The following is a 19,137-nucleotide window of genomic DNA, read 5'->3' as shown; positions in this document are numbered from 1 at the left end:
GTTCGCTTTTCACGTCAAGTTGCATTTCTGCAGCCCTTTATCTTAGTTTCCGTCTCACAGAGCTCACAGGCTTTAAGATGGGATTTGACAGGTTGATCCGACTCTGAGCACTCAAAGACTCCTACAAACCCAGGGGGAAAGGAACAAGACATTTATAAAGAGGGATTCCCCTACAAGGAGTCTAACGGTAAATATTCAATCATCATAATGACAAAATAACTGTTGTTTTTTTTTCTATTTGGAATAAGGCGAATGAAAATGACAGCACTACAAATGAAACATTTAAATAAAATGTGATAAAAAACATGAGGGCTGATTCCGTCACGGTGAAGTGGATAAAACAATGCTGGAACGCTTCTCCACAGGAAGAGATTGGGTTTCTCATACCATCAGTTCAAGGAAACAAGAAGCAGATGATATCAGTTCTGCTGCTTCATACAACAGGATCTCACTGTGTTTGCTTGACGAGGGGCGATGTTTTATTCAAACATGTATATTTATGTATCTCTCATTCCACAATCTCATTTGAATTATTCAATGAGCCCAAAGATCAACACTTGCTGAAATCGATGTATGGATTTCTTTGTGGGACAGAGGCTGTCCCACAAAGAACACCCAACACACCGTCATCAATCTCAGAGCAGCGTATGAAGGAACGGCTTAGAAAGGGTCTACATTCGGAACATCACTGGTGGGCTCTGAGCTCTGCTGTCTGGCTTTTTAGCCGGACTCTGTGACCCAATAAGGGCGTGGGGGGTGGGGGGAGTTAGTGAGGGCCATTCTTGGGGCCCAAACCATAGTGATCGGGGCCTTCTTGATACGGTTAACGATGATGAATGTGCTCCTGAAACCGAGCGATCGATGGCTCAGCCTCTCCCTGCCAACTTCCCCGTAGCCCAGTTTGATCAGCACGCAGAATGAGGGGAGTCAAGCTTTAGAAGGGCTGGGCAGGACCGAGGCGTTTGGCAGAGGCTTCCCAGCACTCTATCAAGCACTCGTTTGGAAATGAGCGCTTGGTTAGGTAAACAACAACGCTCAAGTCGTAATGGCCCTGTTCCTGTACTCCAATTAGGTGGTGTTTGGGCGGTTAATGCTGCATTGTGGTCGGTTGCGGTCTAGCACATTATTATTAATACATACATAGATGTGACATATTCCTCCCTCTGTTAATTGACACTTAATAACGTATCCGCAGCGGATAGCGCTCTAAAGCTCTTGGCGGACCTGTGTAAAGTGAATGGGGGGCTAGCAGGGAGCTAGGCTAGGCTAGCTCCACCAGGGGCAGCCATGTTGGCAGGAGCGGTAGTGTTTCCAGGGTTGATAAGTACTGTGGTGTCAGCCGGGGTCGGCGCGCTAAAGAGGATTACAGCAACCCCTCAGCCCCCTGAGCACTGGGCAGGGTGTCACATCAGCACCTCCCGCCGTCCCACCCGGGGGGGGGGGGGGGGGGGGGGCGTGGCGCTGAGGGATGAGTGGCGCGAGCTGAGTGACAGCTGTTGTCAGGGAAACAGCTGCCTGATGCAGGGCTCGCTCACAGCTCGCTGTCCCCCGCCCGGATCCAGGGTGGACGGTGGGCGGATGAGCTTCTGGTAGTAGCAAGGTTACTCATGGGAGGTTTGTTTCCGGGGTACGTTTGTGTATGTGTGTGCGTGTGCGTGTGCGTGTGCGTGTGTGTGTGTGTGTGTATGTATTTGGGTGTGTTTGTTGTGTGTTTGTGTTTGTGTGTGTGTGTTAGTTTGTGTGTTTGTGTATGTGTTTGTGTGTGTGTTTTTATGTGTGTCAGTGATGTGTGTGTATTGTGTGTCGTTGCTGCGGCCGGTGCTGCTGACTCAGGTAAATCCTGCGTTCCTCATTCCTCCGTTTCTCTCCATCTTGCTCTCCCTTCCGTCCCTCTCTTCCTCTCTGTTTCTCCGTCTCTCTCCCCCTCTCTCTCTCTCTCCCCCTCTGTTTCTCCCTCTCTCTTCCCCTGCCGAGTCAGGTCCTCAGCTCCAATGACAGTGGCTGCGGATACACAACTGCACAAACACAACTTTGTGACTTGCAAAACTGTGAGGGCTTGAGGTTGAAGCTATCTCCGCGTTTCGCCGAGACGGGCAACATACACAGAGATGGCGTGATGGTCAGTATCTGGAACCAGGCCAGAGGGGCCTTGTGGGGAAGGGAAGGCACAGCTTTGTCTAATTGCTTGTTTCCCTGTATCTGTGTCTGTTACGAGGCTGCCACAGATGACCCTGAATTAGCCCTCATGTAAAGCAGCATGAAGGAGGATCTCTCTTTGAGTGGACTGTTTCAAGGAACCCCCGTTGAAAGACCTTTAACCACTTCAAACACAAGCAGTAGGAGGAAATGTGTTGATAACAAAATAAGAACAGGGTTAGAGAGAATGAGAGCCTAATTAGACATGGCACATAATTGTAATGGTAAATAGTCATACAATGAATTAAACAAGTTGAACCTGTTTGGTGGTAAAGGAAGAGAAAAGCACTCAGCAAATAGTCAAGCAACATTAGCGTGACTCAGATTGATTGAGAGTGAGAAACACGCTGGTTCATTGAATTGATGTTCTCATTGCACCTCATCATTTACAGTATACTTTACTATTTCTGTACTATGCTGAAGTGATAAGGTTACATCTACGTTTGACCTAAACTGATGTCTGCATTGAAAAAATTACGATTAATAATCTTTAAAATTGGATCGTATCTATTGTATCGGGACGATCAGAACACAGCCGAAAGAGTTAAATCCCATCTAGCTGACCCTTATTATAATTATATTAAGTACATTCTCTAAAAGGTTGCAATGAATAACGAAACATTGTAATTGACGAAAGGTGACAGCCTTCTGCCAACCACTTCACAAAGAAAGCAGACAACAGTCTAAGTCCATACCACTGATACCAGACACCCACACATCAAGACCTAGCGGCCTTACAGAGAACGCCACTCACCGAGGTTCAGGCTTCGCTTGTCTCTTCCAGAGCCCAGAAAACAAAATCCGTCCGGCCCGCTGAGACATCAGCTCGGGGTGGGGGAGTGGCCCTCCAGGATTGGCTGAAAACAGGTGGAGGGCGGGACCTCGTGACCATGGAGATCACTGGCGGTCCGGTGGGCCACCTGTGTGGAGGGCAGAGGGAGTGCAACAGGGAAGCGTGTCATTTCAGATGAGTCCTCCACGCCCGCCTCCTTTATATTTAGAACGAGGAGAGTCCGCGGGCCGTCCCGTGGTTCTAACCCTCCGTGCTGGGATCATCTAGCACGGACCTTGGCTCAACACGTTACCAGACGCTGTCCACACAGTCACCGTGACACTGCTGGTTATTCCCAGAGGGATGAATGTTAGTATGTTGGGCAAGGCAGACGGCGGAGTCTAAAAACCAGCGATGTGGTTATGGTTTACACAGACGCTCTTCCACTGCTGGCCCGAGGCTCACTCTGTCTCACTCTCTTACTCACTCTCTCTTTCCCTATCTCTCTGTCTCTCTCCCCCTCTCTCTCTCTCTCTGTCCCCGCCTCTCTCTCCCTCTCTCATCCTCTCTCTCCCTCTCTCATCCTCTCTCTCCCTCTCTCCCCCCTCTCTCCCTCCCTCTCTCTCTCCCTCTCTCCCCCCCCCTCTCCCTCCCTCATCCTCTCTCTCCCTCTCCCTCCCTATCTCTCTCTCTCCCCCTATCCCTCCCTCATCCTCTCTCTCCCCCTCTCTCTCTCTCTCTCTCTCTCTCTCTCCCCCTCTCTCTGTCTTCCCCCTCTCTCTCCCTCTACAATAGCCTTTCTCCCTGGAAAGTACATGCCGATGAGGAAACAAGGCGCACTCCATCTCCAGTCTGGTACTCTGAATAAAAATTTCATGGCACCCGGTTGAGTAAACAGGTACTGGGTCAGCTCTGAAAGCATGGAAGGCAGACCGTAAAGGCCTGGTTTGTGTGTGTGGGTGCGTGAGAGAGAAGGACATATATGATGTATGGAGCCAGGCAGGCACAGATCTTGGCCAGTGATTAAAGCAGGTTTCTCTTCTACATGCAAAACAGGAAGGATTGGGTTGAAGGAATCTTCATTCCTGACTTCTAATTGTACGCTGAACTCACACTCTCACGCGTTCACGCCCTGTGAAACGGTTGCCGAGGTGAAGGGGAGATATAACGAGTAAACATTCTCTATGGTTTCTGAGGGAAACCTGCTACACCTAGAACATTTCTGAGGAAACCACCGTCTTAAAATGGCTTTCCTGCCCTTATTCCTTGAAGATGGGCCGAAATCAAGAGATTTGATTGGAGGTGTGGGGGGGGGGATTGTCGTGTGGTGGGGTCCTTCCTGTGCGGCTCGTCCAGGGAGCCCTCTCGGCCCCCACTCACGGGGGCCGCTCGCCCCAGCCAGAGAGCTAGCTGGAGGACAGAGGCCAACAGAGACTGCAGGCAGGGTGCATGAATAATACATGGAGCTAATACAGCTAACCCTGGCTAGCAGTCGCCCCCTCCTGCTGGCCTGCCAACACAGGCAGCAGCACCGAGAGCGGGGCAAGGAGCACAAGAAGGAGACAGAAAGAGGCATGTCTGCGGGGGTAACCAGGGGTCGAGGGGGTGGGAACTGAAAGGGAGGAAAAGGGAGGGAGGGGGGGCATGGGGCCAAAAACAGGGGAAATGGCTGTAGAGAAAAGGCTAAGGGAAGAGAGTTGGCCCAAGGCAGAGGAGAGTGAAGAGAAGACAAAAAAATGGGGACAGGATATTGCTGGGATGGGGGGGGGGGGGGGGGGGGGGGAGATTGGGGGGGAGGCTGTAGGGGGGAGGAGGGGAGGGGGGAGAGAGTGGGAGGATTTCAAAAAGAGGTTGAGGAAAGCAGTAAGAGAAACTGAGTTTCGGAACGGAGAAAAAACAAGTGTGCAGTGTGCACGGCCTGCCGTGGTTGCCGTGGTTCCCCGGAGAACAGCTGATCTCGGCACAACTTCCCAGGCCTGGAGCCAACAGGGACTGCTGAGGGCAGACTTTAACGTACCATTTGTCGATATATAAGATATTAAAAAGCAGACAACACCCTCGCGCTCCACTTGTCGTTTCTCAGCTCAAGCGAGGGACATATGATTGTTAGGGCTGAGAGTGATGATGTGAGGAATCAGTCAGCGCAGATCCATGGCGGGTCGGAAGGACTTCCGGGACACTTATAAGCCCCCGGATGGATCCGTATGGGGTCCCAGGGGGTCCATGTGGGCTGGTTCTTGGGGATGAGATGTCTTTCATTCTGGTTTGGAATCAATGGAAATAGTGAACACTGTCTAACAAGGGCCATGTCCTTAAGTCCTCATCAGATGCAGCTCAGCCCAATGGTCAAAGTCCTTGATGTCTCTCTCTCTCCCTCTCCCTCTCTCTCTCTCTCTTCTGTATTTCTCTCTCTCTCTTTCTCCTGTCTCTCTTTCTCTCTTGTGTATCTCTCTCTCTCTTCTGTATTTCTCTTTCTCTTTCTATCTCTTCTTTATCTCTTTCTTTCTCTCTCTCTTGTGTATCTTTCTCTCTCTCTTCTGTATTTCTTTTTCTCTCTCCCACTCTCTCTCTTTCTCTCTCGGCTGCTGCTTCAAATCTTCTTTTGCATTTTTAATTCTTAGCAAAAAACTTTTTTACATTTTGAGGATCGGTAAGAAGTGTTTCTTTCATCCACCTTTCTGTTTTTCGGTTTCTATGCCTCACGATTTCTTCACCATTCCATCTCTCTCTCTCTTTAACAACCACACTTTCTTCAAGTCCACCACTGTCTTCATCCCCCAAATCAATTAGCAATTATTTTTTGTGTAACCCAGTGGCCCATTTCTCTACATCTCCCTCTCTCTCTCTCTCTCTCTCTCACTCACACTCTCTCTCACTCTCTCTCTCTCTCTCACACTCTCTCTCTCACACTCTCCCTCTCCCTCTCTCTCTCTCTCTCTCTCTCTCTCTCGCTCTCTCTCTCTCTCTCGCTCTCTCTCTCTCTCTCTCTCTCTCTCTCGCTCTCTCTCGCTCTCTCTCTCTCCCCCCTCTCCCTCTCTCCCTCTCTCTCTCTCTAATGGGCCAGTCCTGCCTCATCATGCCCCTGCTGCTCACCAAGGTGTACACTTGGCAAACGTATGCCTGCAGTAAGCTGGAGCAGAAAACACAGAGAAGGAAGAAAAAACATTTTGAAATCCAATTAGCACTTCTGAGCCAAGACAGCCCCGACCCAGCTGAACATCCCCTCCCTCCCTCCGCCCTCCCCCTCCAGAAGCCCCAAGAACTACTGGCACGCCACGGCCGACGAACACAACACCCTCTCGGCTGGGCCGCCACAGTACGCAGGATGCTGCATGTCAGGCGTCTGTTGCGTTGATTAATGCCACGCAGACAACTGGTCGACGCAGACTAAGTGACACGCTCGAGTTCAACGCCGTGAAATAGGAGATCAGTCAATTCCTGAGGAACGCAGAGTATGAACCACTCAAACACACGCAGACAGACACACGCACACACAGACACACGCACAGACACACACACAGACAGACAGATATACACACACAGACACAGCTACAGACAGATAGACAGAGACAGACCCACAAATATAGAAACACAGAAACAAATCGTTTACAATTTCATTGGTCCACACTGCGGATTGCGGAACACAGTATGAAATACTCACACACATGCACAGACAGATAGACACACACAAACAAATACACACATACACACAGACACAAGCACACACAAAGAAACAAATCCTAAACAAGCCCCTAAGTGCACAATATTATGTCTTTAACCCAATAATTAAAAAAGGAACCGTCTCTCTCTCTCTCTCTCTCTCTCTCTCTCTCTCACTACCATTAAGACGTCGTTACCAATTGTGGTGTCCATTACACACAGGATACAGCTGCGATCCTTGGGATGGGTGGTAGGGGTCCTCACAGCCACTTGACTAATTCAATCTACCTTCTGCACTGTCCAGTCATACTAAAGGGCTCAGTGATATTCAGGACAGGTCTGTGATGGTGAAGGTTTTAACATTGGAACACATTGTTGTGTTTGGTCTTATTATGTTATTTTAGCACTTAGTTTTTATTGCTAGACAATAGTTTTGATATAGCGGTTAATAAGAAGGTAGCGATTGATCACCCCTAAAGGTATATTTTTGGGATCGAACTCAGTATCTTTTGCTCCACTAACCAACACTTAAACGCACAGGTACATAAGAAAAGCAAGATACAAAGGAATCCACTGGTTGTATGGAGGATATGATCGATCCACTAGCAACAGTTTATTCAATGCCTAGCACAACCTAAAAGGTGTACTTACTACCTTTGGATTAACCGATGAATCACTACTGCAAGCAGTCGCAAACATTTCATATCCCAATGAGTTTCTATGAAAATAATAGTTGTAGAAGCAGAAGCTTTATTATGTCATCGGATGAGCGTTGTTTCGGTGACTCAATTTGGTTGAGTCATTTTGGTTCTCACCCTTCTGAACATAATCCAATCAGATGTCCTTTCTCTCCTCCGGTCAGTTCATGCTATTAGCATTCGGAATACCCTCCCAAACCATGGGAGGCTTGAGAACATGAATAGTGTGCTGAGGTGTCGTATCTCTATATCTGATCGGGGCTTGAGCACAGCTTATTATTTTCTCTGTCACTGAGGAGAAACATGCTGGGATATTAGCAGATGATAGATGTTGGAAATCCAGTAAACAGTTTCCTTTGCTTCTCCCTTCGGCTTATCGCTGGCAAATGTGTTCCAGTTCATTGATCATGGAATACCATTTCATATCTTGAGTAAAGGTTACATCCGGGAAGCGGCTGAGGCAGATGCATCCCGTTCCAGGGTCTTTGGGATGAATCCTAGCATTCACAGGCTGGGGCCTAAATATTTCATATTGGATTCACATAAGAGGGAGGAAACGGGGTAAAAAAATTGCGTTGTCGCCCGTGTACGGGCATGTTCCCTCTCCTCATGCCTAGCCATACATGCACACAAAGTGTGACCTATATTATGATCTCCCTGCCAGTCAAGTGCAGTGATGCTGCTCCACTCAATTAAGCCAATGAGGTCAGGGGTTCTGTCTCATCCACGACAGCAACCGGGAAAACAGGAGCCAAGAAAAACATTAATTTGAAGGCGTGCGTCTCCTGTCCTGCCTTCGCAATCATTCCTGGAAATCATTACAATGCTTTTATAGATATCGACTGGTCACTGATCATTTATGTCCGAAGTGATGGATATCGGAGCCTGATGCAGATGTTCATCAACGTCGAAAATGAGGTTACTCTAAATGATGACTCAATCGGTAGTGTGGAGAGGAGCAGAGATAACCCCGGCATCACAGCCCTTCACACAGACTATACGAGCAGGAGAAGGAAACCACAACAGAACGCCTGGGTGCTTTTCTTGACAGGCTGCAGAAAGTGGGACAGCTAGTCAGTAGGGCAGAGTGTGGCTAGTGCGAGCAGGCAGAGATGCAGGCAGTCTTTCCTGATGCTCGAGTTCTGCCTGTCGCCCTTCTCTCTACTCCGGCTGGCTGACCTGAGCGCAGCGCATCGCCTCACATGGTTCATCCTACTCCACAGCCCTGAGTCATCGCACTACACTGGCATCGCACAGGCTTATACTAGACCTACACACACACACATACACACACGCGCGCACACACACTATATACACAGACACACAAACACACTCACTCACTATACACACCCACACACACACACACGCAAACACAGGCAATACACACAGCCATGTAACACATGCTATGGTTGTTATGTTGTTTGCTGTTTTTTTTTTTGCACTTTTCCAACCAGATAGACAGCGCGTGTTTAATGTGCCTTGATTTCACTGTAACATGACACCATGCTGTCAAAAACATATCGAAGGCAAGCTACCGCCTCCTCACACCGCGTATTTTGTTGTTTCTGCAGACGCGCACATGTCTCTGAACCTTGATAAGTAGTCTTTTTGTTATTTAACCACGCAACATCAAACGACCCCCCCTAGAACAGCAGAACACATTGTCCTGATCTTGTGTCCTGAGTGGACCATGCCTCCCTTCACGCCGTGGACGAGGAGGAGGAGAGCATGGAGGATGGAGGACATCTCAGTCTCGCTAGTAAAAGAGAAAAAGATAGCACGCATATTGCCGACGCCCATTCATAACTGGATGTAGAACAAACCTGAACAATACCTACTAAATGCAGACATTTAGAAAATAAACGGGATACACCCTAGCGTGCATCGTCCTTGCTGAATGCAGTCAGATCATGAAGTGCAGTGAGCGTGGTTTATACGGCTATTCGATGAATGGAAGGGATGGAGGCATGCGTTAGTGGGGTGTAGAAAGAGAGCTGGCCCGTCTTGTGTAGTGGGATAGCATCACCCACCTTGTCTGCTCGGTACACTGGCTGGTCCAGCATCCACACTTATACCGTACATTTGAAACACGATATGGGGTAAACCGGTTTACTTTAGTGGAGTAGGGTACAAACCACGGACATTAGTAACCTACCGCTGCTCATGGGGCAAGTGAAGGGTAAATGTATTTATATTCATTACATGACCCAACAACGTCCCCATCCTTTCAGATCGTAATCAGTGGTCGCATCCACGTCAAACCAGCAGACTAAACAAAGAAAACAAATGTCCATCTTTTGTTGTCTATTTCCTAATCTTAATCCGATTAAAAAAACCTTTACCCCCTATCTCAATTAGAGCACCGGTGTATCAGGGCGACGCGCACACGACTCGTTGTCCATCCATCTTTTAGATATGAATATTAAGACATTAACGCAAGGTGCCATTTCGCCGGCTGCCCCTCCAGACACGAGAAAACCAGAGAATACCACGAAAATACAACTCACCTCGTGTTGTTAGAAGCCACGGGAGGATAATAGGTGTCTCGGGTAGATCTCGCAGTAAATCACTGATATCTAAGGTTTAAGGTTAATAATTTATTCGGGAGAACCTACGTCGTCCCGAATGGTGGGGGGTTTGGCCTCACACTGGATGCTGTCATCGTGCTGCTGGGACTGCTCTCATTTAATCCTCCTCGGCCCTGAGCTCAGAAATAACCCACCCCTCCCTCCCTCCCTCCCTCCCTCCTTCCTCTATCTCCCTTTTCTCTCTCTCTCCCCCACACTCATCGGTCAGAGCTGCCTTCACCCAGTTCCCTGTGGGGTCTCCCCTGTCCTCTGTAATACGGTTGTTGTTCTTGGCACATACCACTGATAATAACGCCCACATTAATAATAACAAGATCATTATTAATAATACTTATAATAATAATAACAATCCTGTTGTTTCACTAATAATATTTTAGAAATTTGGAGAAAAAAAATACAAAAAATATAATACCTTATATCAGGCCGCATATTCAATTTGTATACCGTTATTATCGTATTATTGTACTGTTAGTTATATGTATATTGTTCTGTTGTTCAAATGTCAGCCGCTAGAGGGCGGTGTGATACGGGTCACCCTTCATTTGTTAACCCATTACGTACTTCCGGTGCGTTATTTCCTTTCCACATGCTTCAGATCCGACTCTCTTAATTTCATGAGCAGAATAATAAACCCAACAGGACGTTACCATGTTTAAACTGGAAGGACTAGGTCCCAAGCTGGACCCGGAGGAAATGAAGAAGAAGATGAGGGAGGATGTCTTCACGTCCGTGCGCAACTTCATTCTGTACATCGCTCTCCTCCGAGCCAGTGAGTACAGTCTATGACATTACGGTGGAAAAAACAACCGTGGAGACGTCTGTCATTACTCCATGATCACTGAGCATGGCCTTCTGACTGCAACACATCATTAATTAATGAATCAATTCAAATGTGACTATGTACTATGGGAAAGGCTCTTGAATAGTTTTTCTCCTGCGTTTGCAGCTCCATATGTACTGAAGAAGCTGGACAGCATATGATCGGGACCCGTCCCGAACCTGTTCCTCCATCCAATGGCAGGTCGCGACCCCAAGGGCAGACTGCAGGTCAACAACACCGCCGTCATGAGAGACTTCACTGCAGCTGTGTGGAAGATCAACAGGCCCACTGCCACCGAGAACCAGCCCTCCACTTTTCTTATTCCATGTCGTTGTTGAAGAGAATGTAACTATTTGTGAACGTGTATGCAGAAGCAGTATCAGTGTGTGATATAATAAAATACAATGTGTTGAACTCGTCTGGCTGAGACTTGATGAGTCGCTGTGTTATGTTTGTCATATGATCCGTCAAAATATCAATGTTTTTCTCAAAATGTTCTGTCTCAAAATATTTTGAGGGTTTTCTTACAAATTGTGCATTGACCGATTTTTTTTTATATATAACAAAATTAAACGAAGCTCTCACATTTATACAAAGTGACCACAAGGGGGCGATGTTGTCTGTGTGTCGGTCCCGCTAGACGTTAGTCTGAGCGGCTAGAGCAGACCATAATAAAGGGGTGAGTGGAATTCTGATTTTAGGCTAAAACGCTGATATATATACTATGTATATTAAGGGTTAACCTCATGTCGAATTTCAGGTAAAATGCAATAGAAACTTATTTATAGGAGAAAAGCGTTTCGGCAATTTGGAGACTCATTGTGATAAACCTTTGTGCATTTGGCCGCATGATGGATTAAGGCCGACCACATTCTAGCCTCGTATGAATCACCGGCAAACCTGTCAAATGGTGTATTTTAGACATTAGGGGACAAACACGAGTCATGCATTTATTTTCGAAGACAAAGCGTACAGGAAAGCATTAGAAGCCGCCCAACCGTGTATCCAGCCATTCATCACCCGGCGTACGTCTGCCGATGGACTTCCCTGGGCACTTCAAGCTCATCTTTCAGCAGTTGAACCACCAGCGCATTCATGGGCAGCTTTGCGACTGCTTGGTATCGGTTGGGGGACAGAGCTTCCACGCACACCGATCCATTCTGGCGGCCTGCAGCTCTCACTTCAGGGCTCTTCTGAGCTCAACAGAGGGCGACGCGGCTGGAGGGACTAAAATGCAACACGGGGACGGTCCCTGTGTGATGGAGCTTGATCAGGAAGTGGTGACCCCCGAGGCCTTCTCCACCCTGCTAGAGATGATTTATACCTCCACCCTTACGCCGGGCTCCTCAAACGTGATGGATGTGCTGCTGGCCGCCTCCCACCTGCACTTGAACACCGTGGTGAAAGCCTGCAAGCTACACCTGTCCAAGCGAGACTTCCCAAAGTCGCCCCCTACAGGTTGGAGGGCCGTACAGCAGCAGAATGAGGCACTACTGTCCCCTCCAACAGGGGACCTATCTGAGGCCACATCTATGCAGCTTGGGTCAGATTCACCGCAGCGTCTCCAATTCAGCCTGAGCAACTGTTTCACGGATACTTGGCTAAGCAACAGCGGAGCCGGAATGGAGGCGAGTCCGTCCGGTGGTACTCTTGATCCCCACGGGGAGATGAACGGTGGTTTCAGCCGGGAACAGACCACAGCGCCGCCCGCAGGCCACAAACGCACATCGCCCCTGAACGAGGACAGCCCGAGCGGGAGGAAGAGGACGCTGTTGGGGAAGGACCGCGGGGAGCCTGAAGAGGAGGAGTGCCCCGCCGCCGCCGTGCTGCTACCAGAGAGCAGAGGGGAGGAGGAGCCACAGGAGGAGAAATACGAGGCCGCAAAGTGGGAGTCGGAGAAGACGGAGCTGCCGAGCCAGTCGGACGGCGACGCCAGGGGGGTGGAGGGGGGAGGGGGGAGCTCCGAAGCCGTGCTCAAAGTCCTGGTGGGAGAGGAGAAACAGGAGGAGCGCGAGGAGGAGAACATGGTGCTCGTCGAGGTGAAGAGGGAGAACCTGAGCACCTCGTCTCCGGACCCCGCGCCCGAGCGCTCCCCGTACCCAGACGCAGAGGGCCACGACGGCCTTCCAGACGTTGCGTTGAGCGACGAGGGAACAGCTGCAGAAGGGGATCACCGCGGTGATCCTCACGCAGACACGCAGCCACACCCGGGGGCGGGCGAGGCGGCGGCCTGCGAGGAGCCCATCCTGGGGGAAGGACTGGACAGCCTGTCGGAGCTGGCCTTCTCCTGCTTCCTTAACCCCGGCAGCGAGGGTGTCATGGGGGCTCTGGAGGTGGAGGAGAGCCTGGTCAGCCTCACCTCTGCCTCCACCATCGCAGAGGCTTCTGGGGTCGCTGGAGAGCCATGTGAGCCGTCTGACACGATCCACCCATCTCCCTCCTCCTCCTCTCTGGTCTTCCCAGTCACCACGGTGCCCCTGCAGCAGCTCCTCTCCACGCAGACCCCTGGCTTCAGCGACACCCTCCTCCTCCAGCCCAGCCAGAGCTCTCTGGGGGGATTCTTGGGGAGTGTGAGGCCAGCTCTGGGTCTCCAGCCCGCCGTCTCGCCCACCCCCAGCGGCGGGAGAACCAGAGGAGGTGGAGGCTTCACGACGGCGTCGCCCGGGCTCCGACGCATCGCCCCCAAAGCCCCGGCGGCGGGTTCGGAGACGGACCCGGACCCTTGCTCCTCCTCGGGGTCGGGGGACCGTCCGGCGCTCACCAGGGCGTCGGAGGAGGTGCTCTCCAAGTGCAGGAAGGCGGCGGCCGAGGACCACGTGGTGCTGGTGGAGGGGGAGAAGAAGTACGCCTGCAGCATCTGCCTCAAGACCTTCATGAACCTGACGGACTGCAAGAAGCACATCCGCGTCCACACCGGGGAGAAGCCCTACCCCTGCCCCAAGTGTGGCAAGCGCTTCAGCCAGTCCTCGCACCTCTACAAACACTCCAAGAACACGTGCTTACACTGGACCGGCAAACAGCTCGGCCAATTGGCTGACAGCCTACTGTGAGCTGGAAGGCGCCAAAGCTGATTGGTCTTTCGTATTGAATGGTCTGGTGCAAGTCTGGTGCAGCTGTAGGACTTGATTGGATGAAAGCCTATAGGAGCCGGGCGATATGGACTAAGATACAAATGTTGAAGCACACTTGAATTATTGTACTATTTAAGATTCTCCTGTTTTCTTTGTTTGAAACGACCAAAACATGATTTAAGTGTGAATAATTATTTTAAAGAAAATCTGTTTTATAAATTAGACTAGAATCCAATCAAATAAGGTTAATGAATTAGTTGCCCATTAAATATTTAAAAAAAAAAAAAAAATGTAATCTTCTCAATCATTTCTTACTTATCAGATGATGGTCATGGACCATAGTGCCAATTGGAAATGTTGCCAAGATAAAAAATATCGAGAAAATATTCTCTGTGAGAATAACCTTAAACTATTGAAATTTGCTGAAAATAAATGATGTGATGAATATCTGACTCCAGATATATAGTTTGCCACTATAAATACCTCAAAAATTTTAATAAGTGTGGGAAGATTTAAAATGGTAGACAACAGACAAATACATTTGCAAAGATCAGGTTCAAAATTAGAATAATTGATTGGTTTGTATGTAGTAGGTACCCCACAATTTTGCCAAACAGTTGAAAAAAGAAAGAACATTTAATTTGAAGTCAAATTTAATTCCATCCTCTTGCATATGGAAAAATTGATAAATGTTTTGAAGAAAAACATAACAGGTAAGTGCGTTGTAGGAGCGCTGGGAAGTTTTCTCCAAAGTATACTGCATTTCCAAATATCCTAAACCAATATTCTGCATTTACTCCTCACAGTCTGAATTGTATTGTTTATATCGGTTAGTAATTACAAAGGTCTTTAGGGTACTAAAAGGACTATCTAAAAAGATGAATCATTAACCGTATCCTAGCAGCAATTCTCGGTTCTCCTCGTATTATTGTTTTCACTATGAAACTCCTATTGAATCTTATGGCACCGTTTTGCTCAGGACTGACATTACTCTTGAAGGCCTGAAGAGTGCGCAGTTGAGGCGAGCGTTTCTGCCCCTCAGAAGGTCAGCTCGCTAGGCATGTCAGTGCCCTGCAGGCCTCCCAGTAGGTTCTGAGCGGACAGTTCGGCCATCACGCCTCTGGTGGAGTACGTGGCGCTGCCAATGTGAGGCAGAACCACTGCGAGAGAGAGAAAAAGAGAAAGAGAAAGAAAGAAAGAAAGAAAGAAAGAAAGAAAGAAAGAAAGAAAGAAAGAAAGAAAGAAAGACAAAGGAAGAGAGACAGAAACAGAGGGACAGTAAGAGAGACGGAGAAAGAAAGAAAGAAAGAAAGAAAGAAAGAAAGAAAGAAAGAAAGAAAGAAAGAAAGAGAGAAAGAGAGAAAGAAAGAAAGAAAGACAGTCAGAGAAACATGGGTTGATCATTATGGAAAAACAAACAGAAATATTCACCGAAAAGAGGTCATTTTCTGTTTGTGCTACTGATATTTGCTCACCACAGTTTTTGAGCGTGAGCAGCGGGTGGTCGGTTGGCAGGGGCTCAGGCGTGGTGACGTCCAGACCGGCCGCGGCGATCTGGCCGGTGCTCAGAGCCTGGTACAGGTCCTCCTGGTTCACCACAGTTCCTCTGCAACACACAACAGGGAGACTTAGGGTTGTGATCATTACAGCACCTCCACACGGATGGAACAATTACTTGCTGGCAAAGGCTATCCTATATCAAGGACAACGTGAGGCAAATGCACAGAAAGAAACATTCTGTCTCTTTTTGAGGAGCATTTTGCCTACACCATACACTGAATGTTGCAGTTTCAGTGGTCTATACGTTTAACCCTCTCGAGGTGACGCCCTTGCCTGCTGGAGTTGACGAAGACGGCCGTCTTCTTCATCTTGTTGAAGAAGGCCTGGTCGCACATGCCCTTGGTGTCGGGTGTGAGGGAACAGGACACGACCACGAAGTCACTCTCAGCGACCAGGGTGTCCAGTGGTACTGCGGAGCAAGGAGAGGTGGAGAGAAGGGACTCAAACGAGTCAGTCCTAATGCCTTTAGCCACCTTTGTTTTATCTCTTCAAATGGTCCATGTTTTTAACCTATTCAAAAAGCGGGCCTTTGCATCTTTATTTTCTTACCGAACTCTCCGCCGACCTCGCCTGCGTAGGCCTTGGCCGTTCTTCCAGAATAGAGTGTACGCTTCACCCCGAAGGCCTTCAGTCTCTTGGCGATCGCCAAGCCTGAGAACATACACACACCGGGAAGGTTTTCAGGGACCAACAAAAGGGTAAACCTGGACCTGATTCACCAGGCTTTCTGTCCGTTACACACACCTCTGTTATCAATTATGTTGTAAATGTTGTATGGTGTACAATGATGAAATGTACTGACAAGCTACGGTTCTCTACATGGTTTTGTTTATATGGTGCTTTTGGTCAAATAGTAATTTCAAAAATACACAAAAAAAACAACCTTATGGGTTTTTGTGTGCAAAAAAAGTAGGGCTGATACGAACCGCAAATACCGCCTAGCATAGCGTTTCAAAACACTGAACTCATACTGAATAGATACATAGCACAATGTTATCTTTAGAGTTATGAGTCCTCAAATGGATCTGAGGTTAATGTTCAGCCATATCAGGTGTTGCTGTTGTTGTTGTTGAAGTTCCTCCAGTCAGGCTGTTCCAGTAGTCATTCGTTCCGGATAACCTCCGTCTACAGATCCCCGCCCGGCAACATTGGCTTAAACAAATTTGAAGCAAGAGAAAGTGAAACGCCCCTTTCACCCTAGTTTGCACTTCCCTGCCATCGCACTGTAAAAGTCTAATCTAAAATCTGATTTGTGAGACTACTGGTCGTACTTCTGTCTACTGGCAGACCGTGGACACTGGGTTTCAAACTCAGAACCATCAGTCTGGGAATCAAACTAACTCCCTCAGCACCTGAAGAAATATTTCTTTGGTCGGAGGAAGCAAGAGGAGGCACCAGCACCTATGCGTCCCAGTCCGACGACCCCCACGGTGCTGCCAGACAGACCGTAGCCGCACAGCCACAGAGGCTTCCAGGAGCTCCAGCCACCACTGAGAACACAACCACACACACACACACCACACACCACACACACACCTATAAATACAACAAAGTGGATCCCCTTGCAAATATCATCCACATTTGCAATGCAAACTCACAAACCAATCAAAACCAAGTGCGTGTGCGTAATCAAACAATAAGCAGAGACGGCGCCGGATGTGCGCACTGACTTCTTGACTTCCTCCACGCCCTCCGGGAGCCTCCTGGCGGCCGCCAGCAGCAGCGCCACGGTGAGCTCCGCGGTGGCGTCCGTCAGGACGTCCGGTGTGTATCCGACGCGTATCCCGCTGTGGGGAATGGCAGAGGGACTGTGTTTATAGAGCGCTCATCTAACCAGTGGCCACTCAATGCGCTATACAATATTGCCTAACATTCACTCATTCATGCACACATTCACACACCGAGGGCGGGATCAGCCATGCGAGGACACAGCCCAGCTCGTCGGGAGCAGTCAGGGTCAGGTGCCTTGCTCAGGGACACCTTGACCCCAACCTAGGAGCAGCCGGGAATTGAACCAGCAACCTTCCAGTTACCAGCCAACCCGCTTTATCTCCTGAGCCACATGCCGCCCGAAAACAAACGCACGACACAGCTAGTTGTTGCTAGTTGGCTACACTGCACTTCCCCGAGCTAGCGTGTTAGGTTAGCAATCGTTACACCCACCGCTTCTTTATCTCGTCCATGGCCATGTGGTCGAAGCCCACAGAGAGGGTGCTGATCACCTTCAGGTTGGGCCCTGCAAGGGGAATCGACAATAAGAGAGAGAATGTATCAGAGACTCATATTTACATTTACTTGCACTAAGCACATTTGTCAGAAGAAGGAGAAACAATACATCTCTGTCGGTACAGTTAGGATGTTCATAGAACCAAGTGCCAAGCACTTACAATCGCTAGGTTGACCCATTCCCGTACAACACAAAGATAGCTAGGATAAGCCTCACACAACTAACTACTATAACTAAGTACACAGATAAGTGCGTACATTAAGTGCCAGGACGTACAACATACAATAAGTCCTACATTAAGTGTCAAGACGTGCAACATACACCGAGTGCTTAAGAGGGGTGGGAGGGTGTGGCTATGCAGAGTCTAGGTGAACTCTGAACATATAGGGGACAACAGAGGGGCTCTTGTGGGCTACCACCAGACTCTAGTGACGTGTACCTGCAGCATCCAGGAGCTCTGCATCGATCTTGTCTGAGAGTAAACACAGAATTCCGTGAGCTCCTTCCACCCCCTTCAGAAGCTCTGCCCTGGGCACTGGTTCATCGGAGTCCCATTGGGCCACCTCATATCTGATGGAAGGGAGGACAGGCACATAGACTTAGAAGAATAGAAAAGCATGCATTAAAGAGCAGAGCTTAATTTCATTCAAATATTTAGAAGTATCTATTCACCCAATAGAAATCAAAGCATACGGTATAGTACAGTAATAAAAACACCAGATAAGAAGCTATGGGTTGCAGAGTAGCTATATGCCGCTGCAGAGGGGTGGGAGAGCGGCATGCGGCTCCAGTCTGACCCCTGTCCTTTGGCCAAGAGGACCAACTGTGGCAAGTTTGTTAGGTAAGACCCATTTTAAAAAGAGATTATAACGAAGAAATTAATACTCTAACAGCTCCCACCATTGACCCTGATTCATTGAAACAAGTCAATGTAAACTAAGTATTGTAATATTGAATACGAAGTGGACGGTTCTGTTCAATGAAGTCAATTCCTAAACTTGACAACTTCACATGGTGGAAGAGATCCGTCCGACAAATGTAATCTATGGAACAGACAGTAAAACACAGTACACCTGTCAGGGTAACATTTGTAATAATAATAATAATAATAATAATAATAATAATAATAACGCAAACCTACACTCCGGCCTGGGACAGTAGCTTCGCCCCTTCTGGGGGGATGCGTCGGGTTATGAAGACCTTCATGAGTTTCTGCACAGCTTGCATCCAGAAACTGAGCAGGACAGCACCGCTGCCGCAGTCCCCTTACCACGAGGTGCTGGGTAAATGTTTAATAGAGGATACGAGTGCAGGACAGATGTCAATGGGTGGTAAGTTGGAGCAAGTCGGACGACTACTACGCACACACAGACATGACGTCATGTCAGGCTACAATGCGCATGCGCGTATTCCGTATGATAAATATATTGAACCCAGCGGAATGCAGCAAAAATAATAAAATGAAAAATAAATGCATATATTCTCCGTCTCTCTTCTTAAAAAAGAGGACGATGTCAAAACATGGATAAAGAAATATAAATGTAA

The 19,137-nt window shown here is 48.5% G+C and overlaps 3 protein-coding genes across 5 annotated transcripts in view; 1 reads left to right on the top strand and 2 right to left on the bottom strand.

The window, feature by feature from the left end:
* frmpd1b (FERM and PDZ domain containing 1b) overlaps nt 1-10,020 on the bottom strand; it is a 26,832-nt gene extending 16,812 nt beyond the window's left edge. For both annotated transcript variants that reach the window (XM_030368721.1, XM_030368722.1), the window contains exons 1-2: nt 9,834-10,020; nt 2,951-3,116 (exon numbers count right to left, since the gene is read on the bottom strand). The gene's annotated coding sequence lies outside the window, so the exon portion shown is untranslated. The remainder of the gene's footprint in view (nt 1-2,950; nt 3,117-9,833) is intronic.
* Nucleotides 10,021-10,462: 442 nt separating this feature from the next.
* Nucleotides 10,463-14,250, top strand: tomm5 (translocase of outer mitochondrial membrane 5 homolog (yeast)). 2 transcript variants are annotated; one of them, XM_030367541.1, is made up of 2 exons: nt 10,463-10,683; nt 10,861-11,156. In XM_030367541.1, the coding sequence occupies exons 1-2, from the start codon at nt 10,563-10,565 to the stop codon at nt 10,893-10,895; spliced, it is 156 nt and encodes a 51-aa protein (XP_030223401.1). In that variant the 5' UTR covers nt 10,463-10,562; the 3' UTR covers nt 10,896-11,156. The 2 variants fall into 2 exon arrangements, with proteins under 2 accessions (XP_030223401.1, XP_030223400.1); XM_030367540.1 differs by having other exon boundaries at nt 10,471-10,683; nt 10,861-14,250.
* A 172-nt stretch (nt 14,251-14,422) lies between these two features.
* grhpra (glyoxylate reductase/hydroxypyruvate reductase a) lies at nt 14,423-18,999 on the bottom strand. The gene is made up of 9 exons (XM_030367543.1): nt 18,734-18,999; nt 18,032-18,162; nt 17,529-17,601; nt 17,036-17,152; nt 16,767-16,855; nt 15,915-16,016; nt 15,639-15,774; nt 15,281-15,411; nt 14,423-14,965 (listed from the first exon to the last, which is right to left on the bottom strand). Exons 1-9 carry the CDS (start codon nt 18,817-18,819, stop codon nt 14,844-14,846), a joined length of 987 nt encoding a protein of 328 aa, XP_030223403.1. The 5' UTR covers nt 18,820-18,999; the 3' UTR covers nt 14,423-14,843.
* Nucleotides 19,000-19,137: the final 138 nt, after the last annotated feature.

The sequence above is a fragment of the Gadus morhua genome, chromosome 10 (genome assembly GCF_902167405.1).
Source record: "Gadus morhua chromosome 10, gadMor3.0, whole genome shotgun sequence".
NCBI classification, from domain to species: domain Eukaryota; kingdom Metazoa; phylum Chordata; class Actinopteri; order Gadiformes; family Gadidae; genus Gadus; species Gadus morhua.
The sequence above is the reverse complement of the archived record's forward strand: the minus strand, read 5'-3'. Positions and strand labels throughout refer to the sequence as shown.

Excerpts from the sequence above, each read along its gene's own strand:
- tomm5 (XM_030367540.1), top strand. The coding sequence starts at position 11,772 with ATGGACTTCCCTGGGCACTTCAAGCTCATCTTTCAGCAGTTGAACCAC.
- grhpra (XM_030367543.1), bottom strand. The coding sequence starts at position 18,819 with ATGCAAGCTGTGCAGAAACTCATGAAGGTCTTCATAACCCGACGCATC. Across the intron at positions 17,602-18,031 it reads AGAGCTCCTGGATGCTGCAG|GGCCCAACCTGAAGGTGATC; the intron begins GTACACGTCACT and ends TTCCCCTTGCAG. Across the intron at positions 15,412-15,638 it reads GTCTTCGTCAACTCCAGCAG|AGGAACTGTGGTGAACCAGG; the intron begins GCAAGGGCGTCA and ends TGTGTGTTGCAG.